At 38.3% G+C, this 17,330-nt stretch overlaps 2 protein-coding genes across 12 annotated transcripts; both read left to right on the top strand.

Annotated features, from left to right (window-relative positions):
* The first annotated feature begins 1,009 nt into the window (after positions 1 to 1,009).
* On the top strand, positions 1,010 to 10,010 carry LOC103711794 (AT-hook motif nuclear-localized protein 10-like). Of its 9 annotated transcripts, none has more exons than XM_039119121.3 (7): positions 1,075 to 1,358; positions 1,626 to 1,688; positions 1,819 to 2,375; positions 3,233 to 3,291; positions 7,080 to 7,211; positions 9,176 to 9,337; positions 9,423 to 10,010. In XM_039119121.3, exons 3-7 carry the CDS (start codon positions 1,943 to 1,945, stop codon positions 9,714 to 9,716), a joined length of 1,080 nt encoding a protein of 359 aa, XP_038975049.2. In that variant the 5' UTR covers positions 1,075 to 1,358; positions 1,626 to 1,688; positions 1,819 to 1,942; the 3' UTR covers positions 9,717 to 10,010. The 9 variants fall into 9 exon arrangements, with proteins under 9 accessions (XP_088574959.2, XP_038975049.2, XP_088574954.2 ...); XM_088718828.2 differs by having other exon boundaries at positions 1,799 to 2,375; XM_039119129.3 differs by having other exon boundaries at positions 1,626 to 1,710.
* Positions 10,011 to 12,608: 2,598 nt separating this feature from the next.
* On the top strand, positions 12,609 to 14,658 carry LOC103711795 (glucan endo-1,3-beta-glucosidase-like). Of its 3 annotated transcripts, none has more exons than XM_088718825.2 (3): positions 12,609 to 12,773; positions 12,846 to 13,017; positions 13,187 to 14,658. In XM_088718825.2, exon 3 carries the CDS (start codon positions 13,216 to 13,218, stop codon positions 14,137 to 14,139), a length of 924 nt encoding a protein of 307 aa, XP_088574951.1. In that variant the 5' UTR covers positions 12,609 to 12,773; positions 12,846 to 13,017; positions 13,187 to 13,215; the 3' UTR covers positions 14,140 to 14,658. The 3 variants fall into 3 exon arrangements, with proteins under 3 accessions (XP_088574951.1, XP_088574950.1, XP_008796301.1); XM_088718824.2 differs by having other exon boundaries at positions 12,610 to 12,773; positions 12,846 to 13,046; XM_008798079.4 differs by lacking the exon at positions 12,846 to 13,017 and having other exon boundaries at positions 12,614 to 12,773.
* The last annotated feature ends 2,672 nt before the right edge of the window (positions 14,659 to 17,330 follow it).

Raw genomic sequence — 17,330 nt, 5'->3', positions numbered from 1 at the left:
TCAAGGTGCCGTCTGACTGCTGTTGGCCGGTTACGGAGACATGATACGACGATATGATGGAGTACAGCTACATAAGTGGGTGTAGGTCCGCACGTGGATGTGGTTGTTGGTGAGGCCGAGCTCGTTAAGTAGTCGTGTGAGGCGTTTAGTGAGGCCAACTTGGTGTAGACCGGAAATGGCTCGATTTTTCGGGTTTCGAGGTATACTCGAGGAAGCGCTCCGAGCTCGAGGGTCGGAGCGTATGCTGTGTATTGCTGGGGTCGGCATCTCAAACTTGGTCGGAACGGGTCGGCGTTTGCTTGGAGGCACCCCGAATTTAGCCGTGGAAGTCGGCGAATGTCTGAAGTTGGGGGAGTTTCGAGGACGAGCTGGTTTTGGGCCGAAGCGAAGATTTAGTTATTTATTATTGGTATTTACTGGGCCAAAATTAGGCGGCCTTTTAATTATGGATTGGACGATCCTTTTTCCCCTCTACCACTCACTATAGGCATGTTGCATCCCTCATGTTCTGTTTTAGAATTAAAGAAACTAATAGGACCAAGCTAGCACATGAATATACAAAATTGTCATCAAATCATATGCCATCGGATGGCAAATATTGTATAAATCCTTGCCCAAAGATTTTCAGCCATGAACTTTAATTTTTTTGTTTTGGTAAAGAGGAAATAACTTAGTTGTCTACTTTTTTTTTTTTGTGTGCAGAATGATGCACCATAGACAGAATCAATAGGGTGTTGTAACAAATGAAAGATTTGTATCCGTGTGCCATGGCAACCACACGATTACTGAAGCTATGGTGGTGTTACTCACAGAGAGAGACGAGGACCACTCGCTCTCCGTCACGTGATTCGGAAAATTTTAGAAAACCTGGCAATCTATTTGAACTTGAAATGAGAGGGAAAGCGTGACACGAAACACCCCTTTCGGTGCGCCAAATCGGACGGAAAAAATATTAACATATAATAATAATTATGTTATATATATAAAGTTTATTTGGACTCTGGAAAGCTGGCAAAGTTCTAATAAAATAATATATGATAATAAAACATGCCTAAATTCTTTGATATAAATCTAAAACCAATACCAAATTAAATTATAAATCCATGCGAAGCTCGAGCTCTCGGTCTCGATAATTTTCTTTTTCCCTTCTCTACCAAGAATATTTATTTCCATTTCCCATCGTTTTCCCCAATTCCTCGTCTGGGTGTGTGCTGTGGCGAGGGTTTGGTGGCGAAGAAGAGATGGAGGAATTAGGGTCTTCTTTTTTTTCCTTGGCTCGGAGGTCGAGTTAACCCTAAAACTCTGAAAACCCAAGCGCTTCGTCACGTTCGCGGCTCAGTCTATTGATCAATTTTGAGGTAGTGTCCTGTTCTCAGTTTCCCCTTCCGCTGTTTATTATCATTCCTTTTTTTTCGTGGATTTTATGGAAAGGAGGCCTTTTTTCTTTTCTTTAAGAAAATTGATAGCAGAATTTGGGTTGGTGCAATGCATTATATTTGCGGGTGGGTAAATGGAGAAGATTTACCTTTTCTTCTGCATGGAATTTGCCTTTTCTTCTTCTGAAATTTTTGGAAATTTCGTGTAAATTTCTTCTTTTCACTGAAGGCGTCTTTTCGGAGCTGCAGGTGTGATTTAAAGAGGGGTTTTCGTTTATTTTGTACTGAGAAGAGGGAAGATTTAGTGGAGATGTAATGCTGATATGATCTTTCAGTTAATTTCCTTTTTCTGCATGGAATTTGCCATTCATTTTTCTGGAAATTTTGGAAATTTCGTGTAAATTTTCTTCTATTCACTGAAGGCGTCTTTTCGGAGCTGCAGGTGTGATTTAAAGAGGGGTTTTCGTTCAGTATATGGTATAGTATTATTCTGTACTGAGAAGAGGTAAGATTTAGTGGAAGTGCCAAGAAAAGAAGTAGCGCGTTGGTATTTAGGGTTTTGAAGAATGGATGGTAGAGATTCTTTGAGACTGAACTCGTCCCAGCCTCTGGGGATGATGGTGGAGAGCAATTCCTATGGAGCTGCAGCACCAAATGGTCCCATGGTAGTTCCAAATTCAGCAGGAATGATGCATGGAATGCGGTTATCCTTCGATACTATGACTTCTTCGGTAACGAAACCCATGGATTCACCTATCTCTTTGTATCATGGCGATGGTATGTCAGGGACTAGACCAAGTGGTGTACTTAACATGGGTGAGCCAATGAAGAAAAAAAAAGGAAGGCCAAGAAAATATGGAGCTGATGGTAGCATGGCTTTGGCTTTAATTCCTAGACCTTCCGTTTCGGGGTACCATAATAGTCCAATGTCAGATCTGGGAACTAAGCGCCGGGGCCGCCCTCCGGGATCAGGAAAGAAGAAACAACTTGATGCCCTGGGTAATTATTATGCTACCACTTTTTGCTCTTATAAAGTGTATTGATGCGTGATTTGTCATTCATATGTGAAAGGAATTGCCCCAATTAGATGTGTTGCTTAAATTCTAACTAGCTCATTTTACAACACATCTTGTATTGATCTTCATGAAAGAATTCTATTTTGGTATACTGTTTTGTGCATAACTATTTGAGTGTTAAAACATGAGCTAATAGGAGTATCTTATGCATATACATCTTGATGTATTCTTGCAAAGATTTGCCATCTCCATATCGGATCTTGTACCGGTACCAACCAATTACAATGTCGGTACGCTCGGTACGGTATTTGGTTTGGCGTACCGAGTGTCGGTACCCCTCCGTACCGCATACCGGTTTGGTATTAGTACGGTATGACAAACCTTGATTCTTGCAATGTTAATTCTTGCAAATCTAAATCAAGATTTTTTGCTTTGAGCATGTGTTGAAACTTACTCAAATTTCATTGTGTCAATAGGTCTTGCGAATATGTTGTATCTATCATATCTCTTTTTCTTTTATATTTTCATTTTTTCTTGATGATCTCTTGTAATCAATGACATAACTATTGGCCTTTTCTATAGCCTGCATAGTTCTCTCTCAAAATACTCAAGTTTCTATTTTTGGGATATGGCTAGAGATAAAAGGCAAACAATATATTAAGACCAGAACTTTATTTTAGCTAGCATTTTACCATAAGTCTTATTAGACCTAACTTTTTTGTTTTCTTTATTTACATCATTGCTTGTTTAATTTTCAGTCATTAATGTCTTGATGTTTCTGGTTCTAAAATAATTTTCTATATGCTGGTCTAAATTAACTAATATTACTATTCTTTGTAATTTCAGGATCTTCAGGGATCGCTTTTACTCCACATGTTATTACTGTTAAGGCTGGAGAGGCAAGTGTATAAAAACTGATGCTAGTTTATCTCTTTATGCATATTTAAGCTCTAATTGCAGGATCAAGCTAACCAAAGAAGAGAGGGAGACACCTTACATATCTATTTTCCCCATACTACGTTCCCTTCAATTTCAATAAATTCAATTAGTTTTATTATTTTTTCTATTTTCTTGCCCATCATCTTGATGTTTTGGATCCTTTATTCATAAAGAAAAGGAAGTATGTACGAATGTTCTGTTTGATAAATGGTTTGAAGCATCATCCAAATCTCAGTGCCAGCTTATCCAAACATGTAGTCAATTCAAGAGTTTTAGATGAAATTAACTGCTGCAGCCAAATTTACTCCATGTAGGAGATGTTTATATAAACTTTTTGCTGTTTCTTCATTTCCTTAAATATGGTAGAATTTTTTCTTTAGGATAAAACTTAAGCATCATAACGCATTGCAGTATTAAGTTCAAATAGATTTAGAGAACTAAATCTTTTGACATATTTCAACTATCATAGAGGTCAAAACTCATAAGCATTGTATTATTGTATATTAGATTGCCATTAAATAATCTAATGACATATTTCACTCTAAACATTGTGTCTTAAACATTTTATTTTCATGATTTTTCCTAAATTTTAAGAAGACGTCTGATTTGTTTTTTCTCTACTTATTCTACTTCTCTTTATTCTTTTTATATAATTTCAATATATGTTTTTTTTTATCTCTATAAAATTTTCGGTTGAAAAGGCCAAACTGATAAATGGCTGAAATCCAAAGTCATTTGTTCCAACTGAAATCAGAGCTTCTGACCGTTGTTTCTAGTGGATAAATTCAGAATTTTAAGGATGTAACTTGAACAGTATTTGTTTTACATGTTGGTAGATTGCACCTATTTGTTTACCATCAGGACTCAAAAAGCCTATATATGCCATGACCAGTACATATTTTAGATAAACTGCTACTGTCTTACAGTAAAACTGAAGCCAAGAGTAGTCAAGTAAAATCTTAAAGATTATTATTTTGTAATTTCTGAGAAGGAACCATACAATGGTTTTTGATTTATTGTGAGAAGGAAGGAGGATTTGAAATGTGAAGGAAAATGACTCTACTCCTGCCAAAAGGTTCGTTTGATGGCATAAAAATGACCAGAATCGGTCTGTATTAGTTCTCGGCCAGCTAAATTTTTAGTTCCAAGATGGCTTTTGTCACGCTTCCTAGCATGAAGATGGAAGTCTCAAGCTTAAGTCAAAGCCATAGTTCGGTTTGGTGCTATACTATGGTAGAATAAATCAGGCCTATAAGACTATCGTGCCAACAATTCGATTAAATTGTCCAAGTTATTGCTGCAAGCCTAGGTTACAAGGTTTGTGTAGTAAAGTGATGGATTGCTTCCATCTATGCTTTATCCAATGGCCAAGATAATATTTTAAAAGGATAATTACATTGAATGATTGTAATATTTGAAGTGTCAAAGCCCTATCCTTGTTTTTTCTCTCATTCACCATAATATGGCCCTTCTATCTAATAAAGGTTGCTTATCCTAGATCTTAACCTGTAATGACATATGAAGCCTTATAATGCTAGAATCTAGTGATCCTCTCTCTCCCTCTCCCTCTCCCTCTCCCCCACCCCCTTCTCCCCCTCTCCATATATTCTTTATTGTGAACTACCACTCTCGAACAATGACAACCTGTGATGTTAATGAGTGCCAACCCTCAGCCCTCCTATGCTTCTTGCTTCAACTATCAATCCAACTAGACAGAGGGATCTTCATGCTCATAGTTCACTTGCAGAGCAAAATCTTGAAGATCTATTCATTTAGTTAGACGTCTGCAGTAGGTTATATTTAGGTGGGCTTGACAGGGTTGGTTGAACTATATTTTTGTGAGTTAAACTAGTCGGGTCATAAGGGTTGACCCACCTGTGGTTGAGTCAGGTTCTGTTTGAAGTTGTTCCTTTGTAATAATCTAGAATCTTATCCAAAATAGATAGTTGGAAGGTATTATTTGGGTTCCTTGATCTTGTATAAGTATCCAAGGTCTACCCCGTGAATAATCGATATGGGACTAAACACACGCCTACATAGGTTCTCACATACTCTTTCCGTTCAAGTCCTAACGTCCTCGTCAGGCTAAGGGTTCAAATTTATTCAAATCTAATCACAAACACCACGATCGGCCTGTGGTCAGTCTCAATGGATCCGTGCTGCAGTATCCCCTAGTCTACATAGGTTATGGGCTGAGTTCGCTCTGATACCATTTGTAACAACCCAGGCCTCACTCGAAATGGCTAGCTGAAAAGTATTATTTGAGTTTCTTGATCCTATATAAGTACCCAAGATCTACCCAGCGAATAACCTATGTGGGACTAAATACACGCCCGTACGGATCTTCACAGTACCAACTAGCATAGGAGGTGGAACCATCTTGATCCTGACTTATTTAAGTGATCTATAATACTTCTTGGTTGGTAAACTGTGACACTGAGGTAGTTTAAGAAATATCAGATGTCAACCTACCTTAATGGTCGTAGTAAGTGAAATTGAGGGTCTAGATACCAACCTCTGCTTTTAAATTGGGTAGTAGATGATTAGGAAGATCTGTTTTCTTAGATTGCTGTTGGAGTGAGACATGATATCCTCATTGATTCTGCATTTATAGTAGGGTTATAAGATGTTATGCTGTCAAAGTAGGAGAATGGGTATCACCAGAAATAGAAGTAAAGGATGGTATATTCGTTACATCATGCGGTCATTTCCATACCTAAACAAAATATCTACAAATTCGTACAATCATCCTATACAAATATGTGGATATGAGGATCAAAACAAAGGTATGTCAATACCTATACTGCTACCTTGCTTTGGAATACTTGTTATGTCTGTATGTATTGACAGGTCCACCCTAATTTCTTCTTTTTGTTGGTCTGTTATCTTTTGTACTAAGACTGGACCTTCTCAAACCTGTCTGAACATAACAATTTGTCAAAGACTTTCAAGACTGAGCCAACATATAAACGAGTCTTTGGTTTGGTTATTTCAGAGAATTAGGGTCTTTTGTCAGCTGATTTTGCAACTTTCTCTAACCTGAAAATGACTCTCTTTTCATCCTTATAACCGTATACCTTGTTTGCTTGCTTTGAAATTTCATCTTTTTGTTGTACATGATTCCACATGAGTGTCATCAGATTGTTCCCGACCTTGCCATCTTAGAGTTTTGGTAAATAGGAATAGGATAATAGATCCAGCCACTCTATGCATTAAAACTTAAACAAACCTGTTATCCTGTCAAACGTCAATTCACCACTAATAGCTTGCATTGCAAAATTACTTGCTTTTCGCTATATTAACCTCACCATAATTTGCTTCACCATTATGCAACTTGTTTAGATCGCTTTCATGGAATATAAATGTACAAATCTTGTTAAACAATTCCTATACAAGTTCTTTACTGGTAAATACCTTAGCCTACTTAAAAGCAAGACAATATGCCGAAAATTTTGCTGGTCACACTTCTAATTATCCTTTCATCTATCATATGTTCTTTGTTTCTTGAATTGTCAGTACACCATAATATATGTTATGGGTTTCAATGAACACTTTCTTGATACTTAGAAAAAGATGCCATTTTCCTTGATTATGTGAGGTGCTGAAACACTGTTTACTACCCCATGCATTCAATTTTCTCGAATCTGTCCCATCTTTAAGAGTGTGCTCTGCAATTCTTTAGAACACATATTTGTTTGCTTAAAGATAAATCTATATTCATCGCAAGGTCTTTGTTTTGTTTTGGCAGGACGTGGCTTCTAAAATCATGGCATTCTCACAGCAAGGTCCTAGAACAGTATGTATACTTTCAGCAAATGGTGCCATCTGTAATGTCACACTTCGTCAGCCAGCAACCTCTGGTGGAACAGTGACATACGAGGTTTGAACACAGGAATAAGCTTTGGCTAATATTGTTACTATTGTAGAAGAAGCATGACATACAAAAACCATTCTCTTCCATGTCACTTATACTTGCTTATCTGAATGCAGAGATGCTTGTATGCTGTTTCTAGATTTAATCTTGTTAACCAATGAAGATTCTTAGTATACGAAGCTCTCTCTTTTTTTAAAAAAAGTGAGCACTGGTTTTGATTTGCAGGTGCAAATCGCTGCTAAATATTAAATATTCAACCATAGAGAAATATGAAAGTTTTTCATGTCTGTACATAAGTTAATTGTGAAACAGTTAGTTATACAGCAAATCTGGTAAACTCTATTATATTTGCTGATGCCTGTCGAAGATGATTATCATTCAAACATAAAGGTGCAGCTATTAATGCATCCTTGTTCTCTATGACCTAGTTAATTTCTCCATCAATATATTAATGCATTGAGGAATATAAGCAAAACTAATTAATTCAATCTGAAATCCATTTTCTGTTCACAATGCAATTATTTTGTGTGGACCTTTTATTTCATTTACATGGATAATGAGAAAAGAAGTTGGCTTTTTTTTTACACTGCCTGAATGGTAGTAGTTGAGTATAAAGAATGTATAGGTTGTTCTAGGTTTTAGTTTGGATATGTCATTTCTGAATTCTGTTACAATGGTAGTATCTTACTCTAAAGATTCTCACAACTCTCAGATACAGATTATCTGTGTTTAAAATTGAAATATTCCCAGATTTAAACCAAAGAATTGTCTTAACAAATGTGGGAGGACGATTGGAGACGGAAAACAACCTAAGCTAATGGCTGAAGGGGATAATGATATCGGTGGGAGCTATGTTCTGGAGTTCAACTATTAAATGAAATCTGGATTGTCTCATAAGCTATTTGGTGCCAAGTCTAATATATTGCTAAAATGAGGAAGGCACTTGGGCAAATTCCCTTAAGATTTTTACAATTTATGACTGATTGATTGCTAAGTGATTTAGAACAACTACTAAACTTGTTTACAAGTAAAAGACTAAAGTGCTCCATCCACATGATAAGATATGAAAGTAAACTCGAGTTCTATCCTGTGATTGAACATCTTTGTTGGCAAAATACGTACCCATGTGGTCTCTTCAAGGGAGGGATTGATCCACCTTCAACTAGTTGTCTTACAAAAATCTGTGAAAGAAGCAGCTGTATGAAGTAGAGTAGAGAAGGAAAGAAAATCAGGAAAATAGAGCTAGATTAATAGTATTCTGATGGGCTGAAGAAAGAAAGGAGGAAAGATGGCAAGAAGGTGTTGAATTATCTATTCTAGAGGCATTTCTGTCCTCTTCTCAAAGACAACAAAAACTAATGATGCCAAAAAGACCATTTTGCCCATTTACCTTTGGGCTAGCTACTAGATAATGTTAACACAATATAAAAGGCCAAATAGTGAGAATTTATCACTTAGTAAGCCAAGTAGTCAACTATACTAAAAAACAAAATTTGAATTTATCACTGGTCAGACTCACCCAGGTCAAGAGTTCCTAATGAAGTGGCAGACCATCTTGCTATTATTTTGTATTAGGATTATTATTCCTTGGATGCTCTGTTATCTTTGTCCCAGAAGGATTCAGCTGATGCCCCTATTCTTTTTCCCATGTCTTTAACCTTGAACCTTGGGTGTATACCACAGATAGTGGCAGAAGATTTCATCAGATTTTCATGAGTGGATTCTTGATTGTTCCAGGCAATTTCTTTGTTCATAATCTCAATATTAATTAATTTTTGGACATGCTAAATGCTGTGGTCTGGATTGTGGCCCATCGGATGGGGGCCAACAATGCAGTGTCTAGTACTTGGAAATGAGCCTTGGATGGTTTAAAAGACAAACTGTTTCTACCTTTTTATTGTGTACGTGTGTTGCTCATAATCTTATGTTTGTACCGTGTCATAATAGCACTTGATGGTGACGTGATGCAGGGCCGCTTTGAGATCATCTCTCTATCAGGTTCCTTTCTTCTTACAGAGGATGGTGGCACTCGTAGCAGAACTGGTGGTTTGAGCGTGGCATTAGCAGGATCTGATGGTCGTGTTCTTGGGGGTAGTGTGGCTGGAATGTTGATGGCAGCAACACCTGTGCAGGTCCATATATGGTTACTGTTCTTGTATTTGCATCACCTCTCTCAGATGCCAATTTTGAAGCATTCCAATTTTGACGCATTCTCAGGTTGTCATGGGCAGTTTCATTGCAGAAGGGAAAAGCCCAAAGCCAGAGCCATTGAAACGTGAACCCTCATCAGCCCCTCCTCAAATGGCAGACTTTGGGATCGCTTTGGCGGCAAGCCCACCCTCTGAAGGGACATCAAGTGAATCATCTGATGACCCTGGTAGCCTCATCAACCAAAGTGGTACCTGCAACAATTCAAGCCAGCACATTCAGTCTGCATATGCATCCATTGATTGGTCACACTCTGCAAATCCGAACAGACATGATTCTGACATGAAAATGATTCCCGACTAGCAAACTTTCAGTTTGAAGTCTTGCTTGCTTGAAGGAGGAAAGTCTGAGGAGTTGGATCAATGTATTTCCTTGTAGCCTTTAAAAGTTGCTTCCTTCATCCTTCAGAGAGAGGAGTAAGGAAACAGACCTTGTCCCGGCCTCTAACTTTATACCACTGCCAGTGGCAAGTTTGCAACATAATTTTCTGTTGAAAGCTGTAATCATGGCTTTTAAGGCTATCTTTGTAGTTCAAAAAATATTTGCTTGTTTTTATTTCCCCAGTATTTATAGAAGTAGCTTTTGTTGACCAAGTAACTTCCTACAATTCTGCAATTGTTTGGTTTCCTGTGCTTGAGATGTGCTGGTAATGAATGTATTTTGCTGTTAATAGGTTATTTAAGGACTGGGCTGCACATGAAACATATATGCTAAAGCTCTTTTGTCTGCTGCGTTCTGTTCTTTAAGATTATAACAGCCTTTCAGATGGTAGAGTGGAAATAACGGCAACAATTATCAACCCTATGCTTTAACTTGTCTGGCCTATCTGCGCTCATTTATGATTTTCTCCTTGTTTACCAGCGATCAAGAAGTTTAGCTGATAATCTTTTTCACGTTGAATGGGTAGAAATGCAGTTAAATGTCATGAGGAACGTTGAATGGGTAGAAATGCAGTTAACAACCTGGAGTGGTGCAAACTTAAATTCTCTTCGGCAAATGAAAGTATGTTGAAACTTGAGGACTGCAGCAAAGCTGAGAAGATCTTGCAAGTTAGGTGGGTAATCCCATGAGGACTGTGGTTTAATGTCACAATGGACGGTCGGCTGTCCACCAAGGTCTGCTTTAGGAGAGTTTAGGAGACATACATTAAAGAGATGTAGAACCTTCATTTTTAACTTCAATGATTTGCAAATGTTATGTATCTTCGTTCGATGCATGAGAATGCATTTCATAATTCGTAAGATGGTGCATGAACACTAGAATTTTGATTGTTGACGCATGCTCTTTTCTCTAGATGGTCCGAATTGTGCCATGCAATTATGCATGCGTGGCAAAAATTATTAACTCAAGTTGCCATGTTTAACGTAAATCCACCCACGGGCAATTGTTCGTCACAGAAACCTGTGCTCGAGGCTTTATTTAAAAACAAAAAAAAATCCAATTCAATGGATGAATGATCGTTACATATCAGAATAGTGTCGAACCACCAGGCTTGCCTAAATCCAAGCCAGCCTTGAACTCGAAATATGAGGGCAGGAGGGACGTAAAAAGATTGGAAAGCAGGTATATACAATGGTGGCGCAATTGCTAAATTACAGAAGTCGGCAGCCCTTAAAATTGAAGTCGTCATATGATAAATTGGATATAATGAAGGCTCGGTTTTTCATTACTTATTATTTTCATTTTTTTTCGCTTGATTTAATGATGGAAGACCCTATCCATTTTTAAAAAATATTTTTCTGGTGGTAAAAGAGGGTTTGATTTCATCTTAAAATTTATGCGCTGGCTAAATTCTGTCTCGTTGAGATAAGAACTAGCCTTTAATTCTTCCATATCATCTGTAACGAAAATAATTCTTATCCTCCTCCGAAATTTTGAGCTCATTTTATATGATGTGGACCCTTTTTTTAAATTACAGGCTTCTCTTCTGTTTCCAAACATCTTTCTCAAATTGTGCTGAGAAGAAGAATTACAGAAATAGCTATGCACTTGACCTGTCAATATAAATTGTAGCACCGAGTGAAGCATTGCGTAAGTGAAGCAACACCCATTAGTATAATTGATGCTTGGGATTTTATTATGGATGCCGGCGCATCTTTGAGACCAAGCCTCTCTCGGCCTTTGAGAGTATCATGGTCAGCTCCAATTCCCATGGAATTCGTGCACCATAAAATCCAACGGCGGCACCAAATTCGGCATTGCAGAATACAGGACTCTCTTTCGATCCTACGGTTGCTTCCGTATCAGAACAAGTGGATTCGCTCATGTACCTTCGTTGCTCCAAGAGATCAATAAGCTCGCGAGCTTATTCACTCATGTACTTGAGTAAATTCGCCAAGTATAAGCTTGTCAGCTTCTCCCTCCTAATATGTACGTGCATCTTTGTTGCTACAGGAGATTCGATAAGCAAGAGCTTGCAAAAGATTTTTGCATCAATCTCAAGGATCATTTTGGGTCTGGGGAGATCAAACCAGTCTCCTCTTTTTAACCCTGATAGCAGGAAGACACATTAATACATCCAAGAGAGCCACATGTGGAAAAAACAGAGAACTTAATAGAAACATAAAATTAGACTTAAGCTGATCCCAAATTTGCTACTTGGTTTTATTTTAGTGAAGGACTAAACTTTGCTTATTAGAGAACCTCCTCTGTTAGTCATTGCCACGTGGAACAATTTGATTGGGCCTTATTAAAACATTATTTTGTTAGCGAACAGGACGTAGGTGCCGGATTCTGGTGTAGTTTGCAGGTTTTGACTGCTTTCATGGGGTCTATTTTGTGAGAGTTTTGGGCTGTGGGAATTGTTTATGACTGCTTTTTTGTAACCTTTTCTCAGGTCTGTTGAGGTCTGTTCCCTTTGGAGCTTGGGTTTGCAGTGTGTTTGTTACCCTCTCCTTTCGGATGTCTCGTCTTTCATATTTCACATCACCATTAACCAAAAAAAAAAAGAAAAATAATAGTTGGTAACCGCTTAGCAAATGAAGCGTCAATTTGATGAGATAAGAATGCACTAGGGAACAAAGAATCACCTATGTCAGCTCTCAAATAAAGCAATGCAACAATTTGAATTCCTTCGATCAAACCAAGTAAAAAAGTTTGGAAAAGATGGACCTTTACACGGCGCCGCTTATACGAGGAACTAAAGTGTCCTAGAAGATAAAAGACAAGGACGATGAAGCTAGTCCCAGAATCCCTATATAAGGAGGTGACTGCTAGTACGTCTACTGCACACCTGAAGCATTCCTGCTATAGAGATAGCAGCTCATCTATTTGAGATGTTCTCCATGGGGAACCGAAATATTGTTTCCATCGCTGCCATAATTGCATCAATCCTTGGAGTCTTCATACCAATCCCAACAGGTAATCTCATAGCAATCCTTGCACTTCAACCATCCATCGATAAAAAAAAGAAACTATTATCTATTATTTGAGCTTGAGCTTATACTTCTGCAAGCTGTTCGAGATTGGCTGCTTCATTAACAAGCTCGGATCAAGCCATTGCGCTAGCCAATTGAGCAATCATGAACACATACATATTCTGGTTTCTTTAATTAATAGCTCCATCAGGCCAAACAGAGTTTGAAGGAACAAAGATTTGGGTGAGGTAGCATAGCTGATAATATTGGTTTGCAGGTCTTGCTCCTGGCCAACATATCTAGATAATAAAGATTAAGATTAAGCTGATAATAAACGTATATAGATGGTTTTAAGATTAAGATTTCGTTTATGTTCCATGCATACAGCATTAAAAGCCTTGACTTGTTTTGCTCCAGGGGCGCAATTGATTGGTGTTTGTTATGGAATGGCTGGAAACAACCTGCCTCACCCCAGCGATGCAGTGAAATTATACCAGTCGAAGAACCTCAAGGCCATGAGGCTTTTTCATCCAAACCGAGCCGTTCTCGAGGCTCTCAAGGATTCCAACATTCAACTCATGTTAGGGGTTCCCAACACCGATCTCCGATCATTAGCCACCAGTCGTTCAGCAGCCAAACACTGGGTGCAAAAATACGTGAAGGCCTATTCCCAGCGCGTCTCATTTAAATATATTGCGGTTGGCGATAGGGCGATCCCAGGAGACCAAGCCCGGTATGTGCTTCCAGCCATGAGGAACATCCATTCTGCTCTGTCCTCGGCCGGCCTGCAGGACCGAATCAAAGTCTCCACCTCAGTTGCCACCGGACGTGAGGTCCTGGAGCAGTATTCTCCTCCCTCGTCCGGGAGATTCTCTTCTCATGCATCGACACAGTTAACACCGGTAGTTCGATTTCTGGCCAAAAATGGAGTCCCACTCCTCATAAGTGTGTTCCCCTACAGAAGATATGTTGGTGACCCGAACCATATTGGGGTCGACTATCTCTTCTTTAATTCCTCAAGGACTGTCGTAAAAGACGGACAGTATAGCTATCAGAACCTCTTTGATGTAATTGTTGATGCTGTTTACGTTGCGTCGGAGAAGGTGGGAGGGACCAATTTGACGGTCGTGGTATCGGAGAGTGGTTGGCCGTCGGCTGGTGGCTTTGGAGCAACGAAGGAACATGCAAGGGCGTACAATCAGAATTTGGTCAACCATGTTGGCCAAGGAACGCCAAGGAGACTCTGGAAGTCCTTGGAGACTTACGTATTTGAGATGTTTAATGAGAACCATAAGCCACGAGGAACAGAGCAACATTTTGGGATGTTTTACCCAAATATGCAACCAGTCTACCCCATGAACTTCAATTAAAATATGATCGAGGACTACGAATAGACGATAATATCTAAAAATATAGGGTTGGGAGCACGTATAATGTCTAGTTTTTCCTTCTTCACTGTATCTATCTCCTTAGGAAAATCCATGTCGTGATGAACTTCCCTTCTACTTGTAATATTTCATGAATAAACATATCATCATGCACCTTGGATTTTTTAGATCATATGTCATATTCAAATGTTGGATATTTGTGGTAGCTTTGCTTCTTTTAATAAGATTGCTGGTGGTGCCGCCCATACAAATACTAAGAAAAAGATAAAAAACTCTCCCCATGCATTATGCTGATAAGAGAGATGCCAACTTTAGGACCCAAGTAACGTTATGAATTTTGTCCACAATATCATATGCGAAATTGTCTAGTGGCTTCCTTAATAATCCTTCTTGGCTCACCATCGTGGTGCCAACTGTAGGACCCAGGTAATTGTCTCGTAGCTTCGTGAATAATCTCCATTATCTCGCTCAAAGTGTCATTTATAGGACCCAAGTAACATTGTGGAGGCCTCTTGTCCTTATTTCAGGTTGTCCATCATATCATAAGCTAAATTGTCTGGTAGCTTGCTCTATAGTTCTCCCTCATCGTCATATTAATAACAAGCGAATAGGCTATTCTTTTTTTTTAAAATTGCGCCGACCCGATAAATTGAAGTTGGTGAAAACTAGACTTCTTTGTGAGAGGGCCTAAATCTTGTTGATGCCAAAGTTTTGCTTCTTCGTTTTTTTTTTTGAGTTATTTATATATTACACTAAGACAGTGGACTAAATTTGTTTTGGTGTCATTTGTAACGTTCCAAAGCTTGACTCAAAAAACTAATCAGAAGGTATTGCTTGGCTTCTTTGGCCCTATAGAAGTATACATAATCTACCCAAAGTATAACTATTGCTGGGTTAAATTCACGCTTGTTTAAATCCTCACATATATTCTAAAGGTTATTTATTCTACTCTTATTAGTGGCTAGACTACAAGGTGGTTTGCAGTGTAGCAAGAGATCTATCAAGATAAGCCTCTTTTCATGGTATATCTTCATTATGTATACTCTGGTCGTCACCTCTTGCTTTTCATGGTATAAACCATGACTTATGACAAGATATTGGGGATCCAAGTTAAGGAAAAGGAGTGCATTTGTCATTTATTGCATTCGAATCATGCGCCAATTTTTACCAAGGCTGTAAGCGAAGGCTGTAATGCTACGGAGATTGCTTTTGATAATCATGAGCCTCTTACAAACCAACAAGGTCAGCGAAAGTCCATCTCTGCCGTAATTTTTCCAAGCAAACACATCCCACTCTTAGAAATTTGTCATCCGCGATCTTGTTGTTAAGGAGGACAATCCCAAATGCAAACAAATATTATATTTCAATTGGAAAGTGATCTAAAGTTCGACGATCTTCCAACTGATAAATTTTGAAGACTTGAATTAGCATTGGCCGTTTCAGAATAAACAACTTATTATATAGCTACCACTTGCTTTCTGTTCATATTTGGGTACTGAATAAGGGTTAGGGTGAATTTATGGGTTGGGTTGACATTTCTATATCAAATAAATAATGACGAGTCTCCTGATATGCCCATTTATGAGACACATTTCTCAACCTGCAGTCCAATTTTTTTCAGGTCTACGGTTGCGCTCCTGGACCTACTTCACTATAATGCACGCTTCCCGTGCATTTTCCATACCACGCTGCATGATAGTTCAGTTGGCATTTAGCATTTTTCAATTTTTTTTTGCTTTATTTTAGGAAAAAAAACAATGTATCCATTGCCATACAACTGTGTTTTACAGAAAAAAAAAATCACTAAAATATTATTTTATAAAAAAATCGATAAAAAATAATTTTTATATATTTGATTAACTATTATAGTAGTAGCATATTTCAGAATAGCTTATATTTGGTTGAACATCTATTTTGTTTTGAAAAAATTATACAAAATACCTACTATACTTTAATAAAGAAAAAGAATTTATCCTATTTTGTTTAAAAGCTTGAGGGTATTTTTTGGGAAAAAAAAAAACCTAATTCCCAACCGGTAGAAATTGGACTCTTCCATCTCCCATATAGATTTCTTTTCCATGAAATGTAGAAATCTTAGTCCGATAATAAAGCTATTTTTGCATCTCTATTTTTTGAAAACTCCGACCAAATATAAAGTATTTTTCTATTTTTTTCTATTGTCCCTTTTTTTCCCCTCCTTCCCTGCAGGTCCTGTATGATAAATTTGCACTTATGGTGGTCTTGTTTGAGTCCGTAGGGCTCTCCCACCTGGTTCATGTTATTGGTGCACTTGAGAAGGGTCGAATCTAGGAGCTGCACGCTGCAGGTCTCAATTCTGCGCACCTTGAACTTAAAATAGCAGTGATATCTTCATTTATTTTATACTTCAGATGGTAAGAGCGATTTCTTCCAATCAATTGCTGCAGCGGTACATGTGCAGATGACTAATACATAGTTTCAATCTATTTTACCTTTTATTTTGATAATTCACATTTTCAGGCTTTGCCCATGTAATCTGGCATAAGGGATCGAACGAAGGCCCACTCGAGATTTGTCCTAATTGTGCCAAAGATTGCTCATTGACATCCCTATTAGCAACCTTCACTAAGATGTCTTTTGCGACGGCTTACATCAAATCTAACATCAAATCTAGATGCCCCCACAACCTAAGCTACGGATTGTGATTGCAACATGATGCAGCAGAACAGTCAGCCCCTTAATCCAATCTTGTTCGGCCTCGTAGCCATGTGCCCAAAGGTAGGATGGCCTTTGTAGCCTAGAGACCTTGTTTCTCAGTTAAAATTACAAATTGGCTAGGACAAAGGGAGACTGGTTAGCCACTTCATTGATCTGGCTTGCTACTGAATTACTTTTTGGAGTCCAATGACGTGGATAAAAAACTGGTAGCCTGCTCAATGCCATGCAAGTTTGTGACAAGTATTCGTAAAATCAGAAAGATTTCATTGTATTTTTGTAAAGAAGAGAGCGAGCGAGAAATTTGAGTCTAACCACTTCATTCTTACATGCCTGCAGTCTAAAAATCAAATCTCCTTATCGCTAACCACATACATTTTGCTCTGCTAGCTGCGCTTTCTTCATTCTCTGGCCACCCAGGAATTCCATCCATTTCGGGTACCAACCGAGGCGGATGCTGGCTCAAGTTTAAACACATG

The sequence above is a fragment of the Phoenix dactylifera genome, chromosome 3 (genome assembly GCF_051530095.1).
Source record: "Phoenix dactylifera cultivar Ajwa chromosome 3, Ajwa_hap1_PhDact_Kaust_v1.1, whole genome shotgun sequence".
Lineage (NCBI taxonomy): Eukaryota > Viridiplantae > Streptophyta > Magnoliopsida > Arecales > Arecaceae > Phoenix > Phoenix dactylifera.
Note: the sequence above shows the minus strand (reverse complement) of the source record. Positions and strands in the feature narration are given on the sequence as shown.

Excerpts from the sequence above, each read along its gene's own strand:
- LOC103711795 (XM_008798079.4), top strand. The coding sequence starts at position 12,689 with ATGTTCTCCATGGGGAACCGAAATATTGTTTCCATCGCTGCCATAATT. Across the intron at positions 12,774-13,186 it reads CTTCATACCAATCCCAACAG|GGGCGCAATTGATTGGTGTT; the intron begins GTAATCTCATAG and ends GTTTTGCTCCAG.
- LOC103711794 (XM_039119144.3), top strand. The coding sequence starts at position 1,943 with ATGGATGGTAGAGATTCTTTGAGACTGAACTCGTCCCAGCCTCTGGGG. Across the intron at positions 3,292-7,079 it reads TTACTGTTAAGGCTGGAGAG|GACGTGGCTTCTAAAATCAT; the intron begins GCAAGTGTATAA and ends TTGTTTTGGCAG. Across the intron at positions 9,338-9,422 it reads TGGCAGCAACACCTGTGCAG|GTTGTCATGGGCAGTTTCAT; the intron begins GTCCATATATGG and ends ACGCATTCTCAG.